Source organism: Callospermophilus lateralis, chromosome 2 (genome assembly GCF_048772815.1).
Source record: "Callospermophilus lateralis isolate mCalLat2 chromosome 2, mCalLat2.hap1, whole genome shotgun sequence".
Classification (NCBI taxonomy): domain Eukaryota; kingdom Metazoa; phylum Chordata; class Mammalia; order Rodentia; family Sciuridae; genus Callospermophilus; species Callospermophilus lateralis.
This window is the reverse complement of record NC_135306.1, coordinates 31,610,329-31,629,224: the sequence shown is the minus strand read 5'-3', so window position 1 is coordinate 31,629,224 and position 18,896 is coordinate 31,610,329. Positions and strand designations below refer to the sequence as shown.

Sequence of the window (18,896 nt, the reverse complement as noted above, 5' to 3'; positions counted from 1 at the left end):
TCTCTGGTATTCTCCTCCATGAATTCTAGCCATTGGCCTCTACAAATGTTCAATTCTGATTCTTTAATGTTAATTTTTCTTAAAATATTATGACAAATTAGTGATCAGTAATAAATTTCAAAATGGTTTATTCCCAAAAGTATATCTTTGGTTTCTTTTCTCAAACTTAGTTGAAGGAGCAGGTTGGAATATTAAGTAAGAGGATCATGATAGGCCTTATTGAGAGGGTAAGATTTGAGAAAGCACATGAAAATCATGAAAGAATTAGTCTAGTGAATAACTTGGGAGATCATTTGAACAGAAGGAACAGCTACAGCAAAGGACTTAAGAAAGGAGAGAATCTAGTGTGTTTAAGGGAAAGCAAGGAGAGGCTGAGCAAGATAGAGAATAGTATGAATAAGCTCACAGGGTAACAAGAAGAAGAAGGAATAAAAAAAATACTATAACACTACCTAAAAAAGAGCATTTATACTGGACCTGATACTTTTCTTATAAATGAAAGTGTTTTGATGATATTTATGAATATATATTAAGCTTAATATATATATTAAGTTTAACCATTAGTATTTAGTTTTTAGACAATATAAAAATCTTACAAATATCAAGAGTTTATTTTACTGCATCATTCACTACCAAATTTAAAGAATATGAAGAACAAAGAATATAAAAATGTCCTAGAAAAAATTTTCAGTGCTCTCATGATTTATTATGTCTTTCATGCATGTATGGGGTATTTTCATTTTTTCTCTTTTCAAATCATTGCTAAGTTGATTCTGTTTCAGTGTAGAATATATCAAAAATGTCTTTAATGTCATTAGTCACTTCTCCTAACATTTTAATTTTTTGAATCTTTTATTTCAACCAAACATCATATGTGATATTTGGTATTGATGTTTATATGCTATATAAATGCTTTTCTATAATGTTATTACATTTTCCTCTGGTTCTTGTCAAATGAAAAAATTTTCATTATTATGCTTATGAAGTTTCTTGGATGATATTCTGAAAGCTAAATATTGCTTTGGTAAAAATTGAAACACATATGTTACATCTTTAATCTCGTTTTTGTTTACTATCTAGTCTGCAGTCTTGATGTTACTTTTTTTCAAATTCAGATTTTAATTTTCAATATTTTGTACTGACAAACATTTAAAATTCATAGTACAAAACAAGAATGTATAAGGAATGGGGTTAATCTTTTTATTTTTCACATTCTCTTACATTTTCTTTCTTTATATTTTCCATCTCCAAAAGTGTTTACAATATTGACAAAAATAGATATTTTTTCTATAAAATTAAATAACCTAGATCTGTTTATCTTTTGTTTCTTTTATTATTTCCTTTGTATGTAATATTATCAAAAACTTCCTACTTATATGGTCTTTGGAAAGTTAACTACTACCACCAAATCACTATCTTCTCTAACTGATATATTTAACTTTGAGGGATTTTTGTGGTAACATGACAATTAAATAATCCTTTAGTGATGAAAAATTTAGTACTTTTTCCTCTCTTTTATGTAGTATCAACGGTGCAGAATCTGGGACAAGTTGCATGAAGAGCATATCAATGCAGGACGTACAGTTCAGGTAAGGCTATAATATTATTTCTGGTAAATCAATGTGAAAAAGGCAGTCTTGGAAAAGTTTTGCTAAAATAATGCAGGCTGAGTGTCCAGAATGCTAAGACCAAAAAGAGTTTTAGATTTCAGATTTTTGGGGTTTTTAGAATATTTGCATGTGTGTAATTTGTTATCTTGGGGGTGACACCCAACCCTAAATAAGAAATTTATTTTCTGTTTCATATACACCTTTACCATATAGCCAGAAGGTAATAATGTACAATTTTTTTTTTTACTGTACCTGTGTTCTGACTGCAACCTGTCACATGAGGCCAGGTGTGGAATTGGTGTGGAATTTTCTACATATAACTTATGTTGATCCTCAAAATCTTTGGAATTTTTGTATTGGGGTGGTAGGTGTATATTCATCTGTGCCTGAATCCTCTTAATGTATTTGTTATTATGTCCTTAAGGATACATTTTTTAGTAGGACTTTCTGAATCATATATCATACATATTTTTAAAATTTTATTTCATATTATCAAATTTTTCTACAGAATTGATACATTACCTTACTCTCCCAATCAATACATTTTTCCAAAAACCTTTTGCTAAATTGGTAGGTTAAGATAGTGCTACTTTTTTTTTTTAATTGCTTTGATAGGTGAAGGTTTTTTCACATATGTCTTGGGCAATAATATTTCTTAATTGTCTGTTTATGTTGTTTGCAATTATTATATGCTGACATCTTTGATAAGATTACCTTATAATTTAAAATATATATTTATTCTATATAATATGTATTGCAAATACTCTTTTTAGTTACTTTTTTTTTTGGTACCGAGGATAGTACCCAGGAGCACTTAACCACTGAGCCACATCCCCAGTCCTTTTTTGTATTTTAGAGACAAGATCTCAATGAGTTGCTTTTCAGGACTAAGTTGCTGAGGCTGGCTTTGAACTCAAGATCTTCCTGCCTCAGCCTCCCCAGCTGCTGGGATTTAAGGCCTGTGCCACTGTGCCTAACTTAGTTATTTGCTTTTGAAAAATTATCTTATATTAGACAAAGGTGCCAAGAACATGCATTGGAGAAAAGATAGACTCTTCAACAAATGGTGCTGGGAAAACTGGAAATCCATATGCAACAAAACAAAATTAAACCCCTATCTCTCACCATGTACAAAACTCAACTCAGAGTGGATCAAGGACCTAAGAATTAAACCAGAGACTCTCCATCTAATAGAAGAAAAAGTAGGCCCTAATCTCCACCATGTGGGATTAGGCCCCAACTTCCTTAATAAGATTCCTGTGGCACAAGAATTAATATCAAGAATCAATAAATGGGATGGACTCAAACTAAAAAGTTTCTTCTCAGCAAAAGAAACAATCTGTGAGGTGAATAGAGAGCCTACATCTTAGGAGCAAATCTTTACCCCTCACACATCAGATAGAGCACTAATCACTAGGGTATATAAAGAACTCAAAAAACTAGATACCAAAAAACCAAATAATCCAATCAATAATTGGGCCAGGGACCTGAAGAGACACTTCTCAGAAGATGATGTACAATCAATCAACAAATACATGAAAAAATGTTCATCAACACTAGCAATTAGAGAGATACAAATCAACACCACTCTAAGATTTCATCTCACTCCAGTCAGAATGACAGCTATTATGAAGACAAACAACAATAAGTGTTGGCGAGGATGAGGGGAAAAAGGTACACTCATACACTGCTGGTGGGACTGCAAATTGGTGCAGCCAATATGGAAAGCAGTATGGAGATTTCTTGGAAAATTGGGAATGGAACCACAATTTGACCCAGCTATCCCTCTCCTCAGTCTGTACCCAAAGGACTTAAAAACAGCATACTACAGGGTCACAGTCACATCAATATTCTAGCAACACAATTCACAATAGCTAAATTGTGGAACCAACCTAGATGCCCTTCAGTAGATGAATGGATTAAAAAATGTGGCATATATACACAATGGAATATTACTCAGCAATAAAAGAGAATAAAATCATGGCATTTGTAGGTAAATGGATTAAGTTAGAGAAGAAACTGCTAAGTGAAGTTAGCCAATCCCAAAAAACCAAATGCTGAATGTTTTCTTTGATATAAGGAAGTTGATTCATAGTGGGATAAGGAGAGGGAGCATGGGAAGAATAGATGAACTCTAGATAGGGCAGAGGGGTGGGAGGGGAAGGGAAGAGGCAGGGGGTAATTAATGATGGTTGAATGTGATGATCATTATTACCCAGAGTCCATGTATGAAGACACAAATTGGTGTGAATATACTATGTATACAACCAGAGATATGAAAAGTTGTGCTCTATATATGTAATAAGAATTGTAATGCATTCCTCTGTTATATATAAATAAAAAAATTTAAAAAGCACTATTTATAAGCAAAAAAGAAAAAAGATAAGTTTAAATTATTTAAAACTAATTGTTAAAAATATATTACATAGTTTTAAAAATCAAATAATCAAATATAATTAGAGATAATTATAGTACCCTGCTCTTCATTTCCAAGTCCTAGTTGGAAGAAACCATTGTGGACCTTTTGACCCTTTTTCCTAGTATTTACCTCTTTATTACTAAATGCCATGTATAGATTGGTATTTCCTGATTAGGTGTTACCTCTTTACTTCTTAACATTGTAGGTGGAGCTCTAGTTTCCCACTTTACTCTCCTACCTCCCTTTTCCGTATAAAATTACATATATTGCAATCTGGTGAAATTAGTACTCAGTATCTCATTATTTTGATTATTGAGATATTGTTTTCTGCCAAATCAACTAGTGAAATACGGTATAGCCCTTTGCTTTTTTGGAAGTTAATAATTGCCTTGTTTTTAAAAATTGCCTGACTTTCACTATATTTGTGACTATTTATTTCAAATGCTCCACATCACTGTCACGTTTTATAAATGTTTTTCATATGCTCAGATATATCAGTTTCCTTCTTCATTTTGACAACTCCCGGCTGAAGCCCTTCTGCCCCCAGCTGCACTGTGTATTCCCTCCAGGCTTGCTGCACAGCTGTTGCTCTGGAACTTCCCTTAGATGTTCCTCTGTGTTGGGTCCCTGTTTTCCTGTGTATCATATCTACCTCATTTTTTAATTTACTTCATTGTTTTGTTTGAGTAATTTGTCAGTGCCTAGGAGGTAATTTTTTTTCCTTGTTTGTGGTGCTGGGATTGAACCCCCGGCCTTGTGAATGCGAGGCAAGCACTCTACCAACTGAGCTGTATCCCCAGCCCAAAGGAGATAAATATTTAAGGAATGGTATGTATAAAAACAGCCTTTAGTCCTCTACTAAGTGACTGATAACTTTGCTAGATGTAGAATTCTATTTGGAATTCTCTTTCAATATTGAAGGCCTTCTAACTCTTTTGTGTTACTCTTTAAAAAGCTGGTATCATCTGATTTCCCTCTCTTTTTCCTCCCTCTCTTTGGGAGCTTTGTGATCTGCTTATCTCTGACCTTCTGAAATTTGATGATCTTGTGCATTGTGTTAGATCCTTTTGATCGATAAAAATTCATATTCTTTAGTTCTGAGAAAATTTCTTTGATAATTTATTCTCCTGCCTTTCTGTCTTTGCTTTTTTATTTTACTTTTTTAGATATTTTATATTAAGAGTCAGCAAACTGTGGCTCATAGGCATATCTGGCCTTCTGATTGTCTCATTTGTTTACTTCTTTCTTTGTTTTTATGCTATTATGGCAAACTGGTATAGTTGCAACAGAGACTGTGGCCTGCAAAGTCTAAGCATTTATTATCCGACCTTTTACAGAAAAGGTTTGCCAAAACTTGTTCTACTGAATGTGGGAACTCTAGATTGCATGTCTAACTTTATCTTCTGTTTTCCGAGAGATTTCTATAGCTTTTTCTTCAACTTTTTCCACTGAGTTATTTATTTCTGTCATTATGATATTTTTTTATGTTCTCTTTTTTTTCATAGCATCTCATCTATGGGTGTAATAGTTTCTTTTATTTTTCTGAGACACTAAAAACCTATTTGCTTGCCTCCTGGTAGGCTTTACTTAAAGGTACTTTGGCAAGTTGGCATTTTCCTTGGGAAAACCGTCAAATATTAGTGTCTAGAGATAGTTCTAGTTCAGTTTTCTAATGACAAATCTGTACTCTTCTGCTAGGGCAGATAGGTCCTTAATTTGCAGAGCTATAGAGACAGCTTAGATGAAGGCTATTGGACTTTCTATAGGCTTTCACCACAAATCCTGACCCCCGATCCCTCACCCCCCGCACCATGTTTCTGAATCTAGAGGCAGTTTTTCCAAAGAATGCATACCCTCTTGCATTTCAAAAAAGTTAGTATAACTGCAGTATTGTGAATATATTGGGATACAATGAAAAATTAATGCCAGAGGTCATTAGAAAAGGTCACAGAGATGAAGGAAATAAGATGCTAGTAGCTTAGAGTTATGGAAATAGACAAAACCAGATTTGATTTGAGATTTAGGTATAAATAGGATTTATCTCTCTGTATTTTACTGTGTGATAACTAGGTTTTAGACCTAAGGAGAGGGAACTATATCTCTACTATTTGTATATTCCACAGCACCTGGTTCTCAGCAAGATTCAGTGTTTATTGAATGGTACTGAGCATGTTAATGTTAATGAAATTATTATGACTTGGATTTCTTACCATCATCACTGTTTAAATATTATTAAAAATCACAGGATTTGTTTGAGATATTGACTATGGTCAAAATTTTTGTTTACCGATTTAATATATATTTATGTACATATATACATATATATTTACATTATTGACATCCATCTGGCAAGGAAGATTTATGTGTGTCATTAAAATAATGAGATTAAAAGTACTGTTAGATAATAGGTATTTGCTTAGTTTTATTCATATCTACCCTGAATTTTGTGTATAGACTTGTTCTTTGCTAGTTTGTGTAAAAGTCATTTTTGGAGAAATAATTTCATGAAGTTATGTCACTATTGGATTTGTGTAATTAAGAACTATCCTTTCATTTCATTACGGTATCTTTTGAGAGAAAGTACTTCTAAATTAAATGTGGTCTAATTTTTCAGTCTTTTATGGTTCATGCTTTTGGTGTCTTGTTCAAGAAATCCTCTATCCTGAGATCAAGAAGATAAACAATATTTTATGTGTTTCAAACTGTATCATTAATCTATGCTTAGATACCTTACATTTTAGGTTGTATGTATGTGTGCACTTGTGTATTTGTATTTGGGGCAAGTGTAAAAGTGTTGGCTTTATTTTAAATTATGCTAATTTTTGCTCCTATAAATAGACATATAGTTAATTTTTAAGAGTCAATTATCCTTAAACTATTATAATAATTACTCTATAATCTCTTTGTATCTTCTTTTTATGGTAACTTTTTGAGTAATATTTTTCTTCTCATAATATCCATATTTTTCTGATTCTTTCTTGCTTTGATTCTTGGTGTGTTTTTTTTTTTTCAATCTGGCTCATTGGTTATTGGAAGAAACAGTTGGTTATAAATAAGCTTACTCAAATATATCTTTTTTTAAAGACTGTATAAAAAACAACAGTTCCCTCTGCAAAAGAATTCTTAATACTATTTATACATGTTATTTTTCTGAAAGTAAAATCTCATTATACTATATCCCAATTAAAATTTTCTTGATCATTTGAATCATATGCAGTACTGTTTGCTTGAACAAGTTATTTACTATCTCTGAACATCAGTTTCCTTACATGTTATTTTTCTGAAAGTAAAATCTCATTATACTATATCCCAATTAAAAATTTCTTGATCATTTGAATCATATGCAGTACTGTTTGCTTGAACAAGTTATTTACTATCTCTGAACATCAGTTTCCTCAGCTGTCAAATTAGCATAATAGTCCCTAAGTTTTGGAATCTTCGTAAGGATTGTCCATCTTGTGTGCCCAAAGCCTATACAGCCCCTATCATATAGTAGATCTTCAGTGAATAAAAAGAATTAGTAATAACAAGTTTGATTTGATACTTCCACTTTTCGCTACTAGATCCAGCTAACAAAATGTTGGCTTTTTGTTTAATTTAAAACATTAAAGTTGCATTACTTTCTCCATTTTCATGAGCTTGTCATACACAAGTATAAAATATATATTTAAAAGCTCAGTCTTCCCCACTCCCCTCTCCACATATGTAACATACAGTAACAATCCTGGTTGATAATAGAGGATTCTGATAATTACATAACAATTTCTGCTGTAAGAAATGTGTCCAGATGGCAATTCAAAAAAAGTTAATTTAAATAATTGTTTAAATTTTTAGTAAAAGTTAATGTAAGCCAGTATGTGATTGTCAAATATATTATAGAAACCAATAAATAATATAGTGCCAGCCATCTGGGTTCTGGATAAAGGACTGTTTTCCTCATTTTTCAGATAAAAGGGAGCTGAAGATTAGAATTTGGTGTTTGTCTCAAGTAAAACAAACAAACAAACAAATGTAGTTATTTGTCTAAATTTGAGAAATTTAGTGTTTGTCTAAATAAGTGGTAGTAAAGAATCCAGTTTATCTGGCATAGTCTCACTGTTCCTAGTTGGCATTAATGAGAATCCTTACTGAGAACTAATTCCAAGGTAGTATCTTAATTTCTTCTTTTTAATCTATAGTTTCAATATTAGGCAGAAAGGAACTGAGTTCTGCACCTAACACCTATACATTAGGTGCTTATTAGATATCTAAATAAATGAAGTCCTTTTTCTCCTTTGATTTTTCTTTTTTACTTTTTCATGGTTGAATATTTTTAAGCTGTTCAGATATATGTATGTATATTTTCATCATCCATTCTTTCCTTGATAAAATTTAAATTATATTATTAGCACATACTAATTCATCCATTCTTTTTGGTACCTTTTGATATTGAGGTGTAAAGTCATTATACTACCATCAATACCTTAGTATAGTGATTAGAGAATACAAATAAAGACTAGTCCATATTTATGTTAATTAAATAGTTTTAACTTTGGAGCCCTTAATAATAAATTACAGATTTCTAGAATGTGTTTACTCTGTTATTTAAATGTTTACCAGTGGACTTGAATTCTGTGTTTGTAAAGAAATCAAATTAATTATTATGATACCAAATGTTTTCTGCTATACACAATTTGCTCTTAAAATTACATGTTGTAAAAACACATTAGGAATCCTAAATCAATATTTAATGAAGGCAAATATATGCATAGCCACTCATCTTTTAATCATTAAATACATAATTAGCATTTTTTAGAATTTTCAATTAACTTAGAATAATTACTTTTTACGATTATCAGTATAGATGAGTATATATTTGAATATATCTTTTAATCTTGAGAGAAGTTTAGAGATATTTCTGAAAGGAAAAAATTCATAGCTAGTTATTAAACTAAAACTAGAGAGAAATAAAGAGTCATCTTTATTGTTCTGAAAGTTTGGCCATAGTTTACAGTTTGCTATTTGCATACTGAAAAGCTTATTAAATACTGAGTTGATGTACTTTCTTTTTTTAAATTTACTTGAATGATTTAGATATTGATATTTCTGTGTTTTGAGAAATTGGTACATCTGCCTTTCTGGCCTGATTGTTAGAAGAGAGACTATTCTTGTTCTAATAGAACTTGTATTACAGAGAGCAGAGACAGATTTTATTTTCGCTTAAATTTTCTATTTTTAATTGACATAATAATTGTACATGTTTATGGAACATAGGGTATGCTTTGATACATGAATACATTGTGTAATGATCAAACCAAGATAGTTAACATTTCCATCACCTTTATCATTTCTTTGTGGTAAGAGCATTGAAAATCATCTTTTCTAGTAGTTTTCAGATATACAGTATATTCTTATTAACTATAGTCAGCCTACTGTGCAGTAGTAGTACACCAGAACTTATTCCTCCTATCTAACTGTAACTATGTAACCTCTCCCACTCATCCCCAGCCTCTGGTTACCACTATTCTACTCTCAACTGCTATGAAATCACCCTTTTTAGATTCTCCCTGAGATCATATGATATTTATCCTTCTGTGTATGTCTTGTTTTACATAATGTCCTTCAGATTCATCAAGTGACAGAATTTCATTCATTTTTATGGCTAAGTAGTATGAAGAGTATTTCATGGATGGTGTGTGTGTGTGTGTGTGTGTGTGTGTGTGTGTGTGTGTCTCCACATTTTCTTTATCCATTCATCCATTAGGAATACTTAGTTTGATTCTTTAACTTGGCTACTGTGAATAGTCTGCAATAACCATAGAAATAGATACCTCTTTGACATACTGATTTTATTTTCTTTGGCTGTATACCCAGTAGTTCATTTGGAGGGAAGCTCCATACTGTTTTCTATGACTACTGATTTACATTCCCACCAAGAATGGACAATAGTTATCCTTTTTCTACATCCTTGCCAGTATTTGTTATTTTTTTAGAAAGATTTGTTTTAGATGATTACAAGTGCCATGAAGAAAAGTAAGCAGATTCAGGGGAACAAAGAATCATAGAAGGTAAGGAACTTTTATATGAATAGTGGTTGTTGAAGGTGGTGACATTTGAGGAAAGCCCAGAAGGAAGTAAAGACACAAACCATGGGAGAATGGCATTTCCAGACAGAGAGAAAATGAGTGTGAATTTTGTGAGGTGGGAAGATGCTTGGCATATTCAAGAAGTAGTAGGAGGTTGTGTGGCTGGTGTGAGCAAGGAGAGCATAGGAGTTGCAGTCAGAGAAATCAGCCAGATCAGATCATGGAAGGCTTTGCAGGATGTGATAATCAGAGTTGGGTAGAAGGCTTTGGGAAAGTTCTGAACAGATAATGACCTGATTTAACTTTAAAAGATCACTTGACTGTTAAGAAAGGGATAGACTCTAAGAGAGCAAGATTGGAACCAAGAAGACCAGTTTGGTGGCGAGTATGATAATCAACAGGATATTGTTTAGAAGAAGGCAGACACACGCATGTACAGATAATTTGTATAGAATATGAGAGGCCTGATTATATTAGATTTTTACCTACTGTCTTTGTAGTTGTAGTATATGGTTCTGAACTCACAAACTTGGTAGAAAAATAAGGAGCTGTTCTGATATCCACTTTAACATTGAGGTACCTTTTTGAAAAATTACATACACACACACACACACACACACACACACACTCTTCAAACATACAAAAATGTGGAAAATGACAAAAATAATATATCAAACACTGCATAATGTCATCACCCAGCTATGTCAGAGGTGTGAATGCTTTGCCACAATTGCTTTCTTTTCTTTTGTTGAAGAAAACTTTACAAATCCCACCAAGCACCCTGTGTTCCCTTGTTTAATTCTATTTCCCTTGCTCCCACCTTCGTCTGAAGGGAATCTTTTTGCCTGATTTAGATTTATCATTTCTGTTCATATAACTATATGTAAATAATATATATTGTTCTGCATTTTCCTTTCTGCTTTTTTAAAAACAACTCTCTTGATTATATAATTGACATACAATAAGGTACACATTTTAAATATTTAAGTGTTGACATGTATAACAGTGAGACTATCCCTACAATCAAGATAATAATATATATGTTACCTCAAAATGTTTCCCTTTGCTCTTTTTGAACCCCACACACTCTTGATCTCTCCCTGCCACACCTGTCTGTGCCCTCCCCCAGCCCTCCATACTCAGGCAACCACTGACTTGCTTTCTGTCATTATACACTAGATTTCCTAGATTTTATGTAATATAGACAATATATTATATAATATAATCATACAATATGTATCTTTTCTAAAAATCTGCTTTCTTTCATTTTGCATAAATATTCTGAGATTCATCCATGTTGTAATGTGTATCATTATTTATTTTTATTATTAAATAATATCATATGGTTATATCATAGTTTGTACATTTATAAATTGATGGACATTTGGTTTGTTTATAGTTTGGGGCTATTACAAATAAAGTTGCTGTGAATATTTGGGTAGAAATATTTAAATGGCAAAGGATTTCATTGCTCTTGGGTAAATGCTTAAGAATGGAATTACTGGATCATATGGTAGTTGTTATTTTACTTTTTAAGAAACTGCCAAACTGTTTTCCAATATGTTTGCACCATTTTATATTCCCACCCTGTTCTTTTATGTCCTTGCCAATACTTGATATTGTTAGTTTTCTTAATTTCAGCTATTCTAATATGTCTGAAGTGGTAGCTCCTGACTTTAATTTTCATTTATCTGATGATTAACAATCTTTCTGTTTTCTTTTGAGCAGACAATATTTTATTCCATTTTGTCTCTTTTTTTGTCTTGCTGCATGTAACTCTACTATTATAGTGGTTAGTTAAGGGCTTATAGTATACATCTTATCATAGTTTATCTTCAAGGGATTATATACTTTTTCACATTTGTTTATGAAACTTACATATGCTTATATTTCTCCCCTCCCAGTCTTCATGCTGTTGTTCTCATATATTTTATTTTATGTATGTTATATACCTTGTAATACTTAAACAGTATTATCTTAACAGTTAATTATTAGTTATTAAGTACTATACTTAAACAGGCAATTATCTTTTAAAGTTATTTAGATATTAAGGAGAAAATCTTATATATTTACCTTTGTCATTTCCATTTCTGATTTGCTTATTAAAGCCTTTGTGTAGATCTATTATATTTTCAACTGTTTTGGTTTTCTTTCTGCCATAAAGATTTCCTTTTTTTAAAGAGAGAGAGAATTTTTTAATATTTATTTTTCAGTGACAACATCTTTTTAATTTTTTTTTAATGTGGTGCTGAGGATTAAACCCAGTGCCCCGTGCATGCCAGGCGAGCGCACTACCACCACTTGAGCCACATCCCCAGCCCAAGATTTCCTTTAACATTTCTTAGAGTGTGGTTCTACAATGATGAATTCTTTTAGATTTCATGTATCTTAAAACTGTTTCACCTTTTTTAAATGAAATTTTGTCATGTATAGAATTCTACATTGACATTTTTCTTTCACTACTTTAAAGATGTTGTTTGATTATCTTCTCAGTTGCATTCTTATGAGAAATCTGCTTCATTTTTATCTTTGTTTCCCTGTTATGTAATGTGTCTATTTTCTCTGCTGCTTTTAAGAGTTAACTTTATCACTGGTCTTGGGCACTCTGATTATGATAGGCCTTGTAGCATTTTCTTCATTTGCCTTGTGCTTGAATTTCTTGAGCTTCTTGGATCTCCGGATTTATTGTTGCATACAATTCAGACATTTTTTGACCAGTACTTCTTCAAATATTTTTCTGCCTCCTCCGCTTCATGATCTCCAGTTGTATATCTATTGCTTAATGTTATCTCACAGCTTACTGACACTCCTCAGTTTTTTTTACTTTTTTTCTGTGTTTCATTTTTAAAAGTATTGCTTTGCCTTCATGTTACTAAAAATCTCAGCAGCAGCAGTATTGAATCTGCCATTGATCCATTCAATGTATTTTTTTTCAATATCACATGTTGTAGTTTTCATCTCTATAATTTTTGATTTGGGTCTTTAAATATCTTCCATATCTCTACTTACTTTTTGACCATATGAAATAAAATTCTTTTTGTGGGGAGGGGGTACTAGGGATTGAACCCAAGGGCACTTTACCACTGAGCCACATCCCAATCCTTTTTTTATTTTTTATTTTGAGACAAGGTCTTGCTAAGTTGCCGAAGCTGCCTTCAAACTTTCGATCCTCCTGCCTGAGCTTCTCTAGGTGCTAGGATACAGGCATGTACCTGCTTATAAAATACAATTCTAATAATTACTTTAATATCCATTTCTACTAATTCTAATATCTGTCAATTATAGGTCTATTTTGATTCATTGATTATTCTCATGTGGGTCATGTTTTCCTGTTTCTCTGTATGTCTGGTAATCTTTACCTTGGGTTTCTTTACCTTGTTAGGTGCTGAATGTTTTCATGTTACTATAAATCATCTTGTGCTTTGTTCTGGAATGTTGTTAAATTACTAGTTATTGGAAACAATAAATTTGATCCTTTCAGGTCTTACTTTGATGATTAATTAACTGGAGCTTACCTTTGGTAGTGCATAGTGTGTGCTTAAAATTCCTTATTACCTACCAAGACAAAACCTTTCTGAGTACTTTACACAATGCCTTGTGAATTAAGAGTTTTTCCAGTTTAGTTTCCATCTTTGAGTGAGTGCTGAACACTATTCCTTTTAACCTTTTCAGATGGTTCTTTCCATAGCTTTGGGCACTTTACTCACATAAAATGTCTGGTCAGTTTTTTGGTAAATACAGATCTTTAATGAACCCTAAATACTGATGTATTGGTGACCCTCTCTGCATTATCTTCAGGATTCTTTGTGTGGTTCTCTCCTTTTTAGTACTCTGTTATGAGACGACCTTGGACACAAACAGAAGTCACTCATATTTTAGAACTGTAAGTAGAATAGGCTTAACAATTTTCTTCTCCAGAATAAGAAAATATTAGCATTAAGAAAGATTTTGTGGGGCTGGGATTGTAGCTCAGCGGTAGAACACTTGCCTAGAAGGTGTGAGGCACTGGATTCGATCCTCAACACCACATAAAAGATAAATAAATAAAATAAAGGTATTGTGTCCATCTACAACTAAAAATATTTTTTAAAAGAAAGAAAGAAAGATTTTGTGTTAAAATTTTGAACCTAATTGAAAAAAATAGAAATTGTTACTATGGTAATTCACTGAAGAACATTAACTTGGCTTTATTGAAAACTTGGTCAGTCTTGCTTTTTTTCCAAGGTAGTAATGATGTAGAATTTGTTGAGAACAGTTTCTGGGATTCACCTTAGAGATTCTGCTTCAGTAGATTTCAGACAACATTTGGAAAGATGCTTCTCTGCAGAGAATCAATCCTAGTTCCATAATTAGCACAGATGCACAAAAATAAAATTAGCCATGGAATTTGTAGAAGTGAAATGTGTTCATGATTTTGCTAGGAGAAATATAGAACACTTGAACTATCTACATTTTAATTTATTTAAAAAAGCTATTTAAAAGGGAGAAGAAATAGAAAAGAGAGTGGAAAACAATAATAGTAGAATTTAGGAGAAAAGAAGAAAAGATTGAGAATAAGGCTAGGTAGGGAATGGAAGAAAAGATAGAAGCATAGATTCCAAAATGAATGCTACTAGAATATAAATTATTTTAGGTCATTATCAGCTTTACAGGAAATTATAACTTAAATTTTGCTTCAATTTTTTAATGTACTAATTAATCAGGATTTAGGATCCTTGCCTATACTCCAGTTGGCTTAGGTTCTACAGAATCTTAGAGAGCAAATTAAATCCAAGAAACGATCAGTTGTAAGAAACACTATTATTTTGTGTACCTCTAAAGGAAGAAAAAGCACTGCTAGTAAACTATGGCACAATGCTTTTTTACCATGCATTGTAAGATGCAGTGTTCTATAATTTCAGTGATGCTAAAATATAGAAAAGGTATTTTGTCCCCAAATTGATAAACTCTATTATTGAGAAGCTTGTTTCTTTCCAATATGTTCTTTCTATTAAGTATGTTCCATTTTCCCAAGATTATTTTTCTAAGACAGCTCAAATCTCCCTTCCTTCATGAAACCTATCTAGATCCTTACAGTAAAGGCACATTTCAAATTTCAAATGTTTCTTACCCCTTTTGATTTTGAATTTCTCCTTAATAATTAAAAACAAAATAGGAGTTAAGTAGTTCTGCTTTCTCTGCATCATCTGTTAACATTATACCATCTGCCCCAAGCAGTAGGCCTGAACCTTCTTTCATGTTCTTGCTGTACATGTGTTTTAAATCCTTTTTATTGTTAACATTTTTCACCAGCCTCCGCTCATTCTGGGCTCTTACTTACATGATTCTCCTTGTTTCACACCACTCTTTTGTATTCATGTGCCTTTCTTTTCATTCCCTTTCTTTTTTTTTTTTTTTTTTTGACAAGTCTCTTAAAATCCTGAACTTAACTGTAACATACCCTACACAATCATATTAGATTCTTTAGATGCCATTATTTTCTTTCTTATGAGATTAATTTGTTTTTATAGTGTGAGAAATTCTCATTTGAGAAACTAAATTATGTCTTTTTAAAACATAATGTCCTCTTATCAGAATATAATTTATGTTATGGCATCATACAGCTTTTTTTCTTTAAAACTGATAATATTAACTTCCCTAAAAAAATCACTGGTCCCAGTATTCCTAACTATTAAGAACTCCAAGGTGCTTTCTCATTTTCACTACACTATTTTATTCGTGTATGTCAGAATTAATTTCAAAGGAGTAGCTCCTTTCATTGTTTCTTCTGCCCTGAAAGAAGTATTTCGTATGCTAGTGACTAATATTGTGCTCTTCCAGGGAAGAATCTTAGTTGGTTTCATGATACTTGGTGATCTGTCTTACTGTTAGATCACTACTGTGCTACTTTGTTGAAAATGTTAAGAAGGAATTTATTCATTTGCCAGATTTATTAAATTGCAATTTATAATAAGAACTAAATACAGCCTTGAAAAGATACAATGGTGAAGAAATTAGACCCAGTACCTGCTCTGACAAACTTTATAGTCTAGTCAAATGGGTAGAGTTAATATCTTTTATCCAATAGATGGTACTTAATGTGCTTCCACAATAAGATCCCTACTGAATTTTTTCCTACTCTCATTTTTTCAAACTTATTTCTATCCTTGTGTTAATTGATTCTTCAGGATAATATAAGATTCTTTTCTAAAATATTGAAACTTTTCATTTTAAACTATAACATAAATGCCTAATATACACCTAAATAATTTTACAAGTATGTGATTAGGGTGATGAAATTTCCTTTTAGGAATCTGGATTTAAAATAAAAATAATGTGTGTTTATTGAAAAGAAGAAGAGGAAGAAGAAGAAGAAACAGACCATTGCCAGCATACCAGAAGGGCTTCGTAGTCTCTTCCCAATTATGTCCACCTCCCCCAATGTAATCGCTATCTGGATCTCTATGATAAAAACTTCCAAACTTTTTTGCATAATTTTATATAAGTAAAAATGGGAGTCTTTAAGACTATAGTTTAGTTTAACCTGTTTTTTAACGTAATTAAATTGTATTAAACAAATCATTTGTGTCTGACTTGAGCTTTACCTGTTGTTACCTATAACAATAGTATTCCAGTCCATATATTGAAATGAAGTATATGTTCAATTACTATTTTTGCTCTATTTTAATATGCTCCCAGATTTAAATTGCTGACATTTTCTTTAGGATTTATGTATTTTGTTCATGAGAATATTTGAGTCTAGTGTTATTTTTTTCCTTTTTCTTACTCCTCTTGTTGAATTTGGTATTGAGTTTCTGCTATCAAAAGAGTTAGGAAATGGTTTACCATTCCCTTGAAGAATTTATATAATTTCTTTTAAATATTTGGTAGAATTGGCCAGTGAAACCATTCATGCTGGGTTTTTGGTCTGGTTGGTTTTGACTTTGTGTGTAGAAAGGGAGAAGGCAGGGTAGTTTCAAAATATAGATGTAATTTCTTTAACAGGTATATGACTATTGAGATTTCTACTTCTTATCAGCTTGGTAAATTGTAGTTTTCTAGGAATTTATATATTTTATCTAACTTTTCTAATTTATAGACTATATTTGTTCATAATATCTTCTTATTGTATAATTCTGTAAGATCAGTAGTAATATCCCTTTTTGTTTATTTCTGATTTTGGTTATTTGTGCCTCTCTATTGTTTTAAAATACCTATCATGAGGTTTATCAATTTTATTAGTATTTACAAATTAAGTTTTGGCTTTGATATATTGTGTGTTTATTTTTCTGTTTCATAAATTTTTGTTCAGATCTTTATTATTTTCTCCCTTCTGCCTTTGCATTCATTTTTGCTCTTTTCTAGTTTATTAGGATAGATGTTTAGTCTACTACTTTCCAGCCTTTCTTCTTTTCTAATGTATATGGACTTATATACATTTCTAACTACTCTTTTTAGTTGGCTGTAAGTTTTAGTATGAATTATTTTTTTTTTCATTCAGTTCAAGGCATCTTTAATTTCCATTGTGTTTTTTTCTTTAACCTATGGGTTATTTAGAAATACCTTTCTAAATACATGTAGTGTATATAGCTATATATCCCCCTAATTATTTCAAGTAATGTATATTATGGTCAGAGTATTGTAAAATTTAAGACAGTACATAGTCAATTTCTGTAAATGCTGCCTGTGTTTTTTACATGTATATTCTCAACTTTTAATCTTGTTCAAATCCTTTATGTCTAACTTACATCATTTTTCCATTTGTCCCATCAGTTACTGAAAAGGTATTAAAGCCTTCCATTATGACTGTGGATTTAAATTTTTCTTTGTAGTTCTGTCAACTTTTGAATTACATATGTTGTGGCTATGTTATTAGGTATACCCAACTTTAGAATTATATGTTCCTGGTGAAGGTATTATTATTATTATTATAAAGCAATTCTTTATTTATAGTAATGTTCTAACTTTAAAGTCTGTTTTCTCTGCTATTAATATTGCTACAGTGGTTTTCTTGGGGGAGGGAATATTAGGGTTTGTTTATCATGTAGCTTTTCCATTCTTTTATTTTTTCTTTTTGTTTTACATATACCTCTTTTGCTTTTTATCTGGTCTGAAATTCTTCATTTTACAGCTGGAATACTTATTTCATTTATATTTAATATAATCAGTGATATATTTCAGTTTAAATCTTTCATGTTATTGTGTGTATTCTAACTCTGCCTTTTTGATTCTTTTCATCTCCATTTTTACTTTCTTTGGGATGATTTGTATTTTCTATTGATTCAGGTTTTTTTCTATGTTGGCTTTCATATTATAGGCTTTTAGTGAAAACTACAACATATTATATCCTTTACTTAGCAACACAGATAATACAAGCACATTAGAATGTTTTAGTTCCATTTATGTTCCTCCACTTAAATATTATTTATATAGCATTTACCATGTATATACTGAAGATAATTACTCAGTTTTTGTTTTTCTATAAATATTATTTTACCTTTGATCTTGAAGAATATTTTTGCAGGAAATAGTTTTAAGTTGACAGCAATTTTCTTTCTGTACTTTGAATACATCATTTAGTTTTCTTCAATAGCTTTCATTATTGCTATGTGAAGTCATGTTATGATCTTACCGTCTCTTTGCAGGAAATGATTTTGTCACTAGTTCCTCTTGAACATCTTCATCCTCGTCTTTCCTTTTATTTAGCTAGGTATATTTTTCTTTTTATTTATTCTTCTCAGGATTTGTTGATCTTCTTGAATCTGTGGATTGATATTTTTCCTCCCTCTGTTTCTGGAAATTTTCAGCCATTATCATTTCAAA

General features: G+C 31.5%; 1 protein-coding gene across 1 annotated transcript in view; it reads left to right on the top strand.

Annotated features, from left to right (window-relative positions):
* Positions 1–18,896, top strand: part of Stx17 (syntaxin 17) — a 51,449-nt gene that overhangs the window by 13,107 nt on the left and 19,446 nt on the right. The window contains exon 3 of the mRNA XM_076845764.2: positions 1,524–1,589. Within this exon, the coding sequence (XP_076701879.2) occupies positions 1,524–1,589 (66 nt within the window). The remainder of the gene's footprint in view (positions 1–1,523; positions 1,590–18,896) is intronic.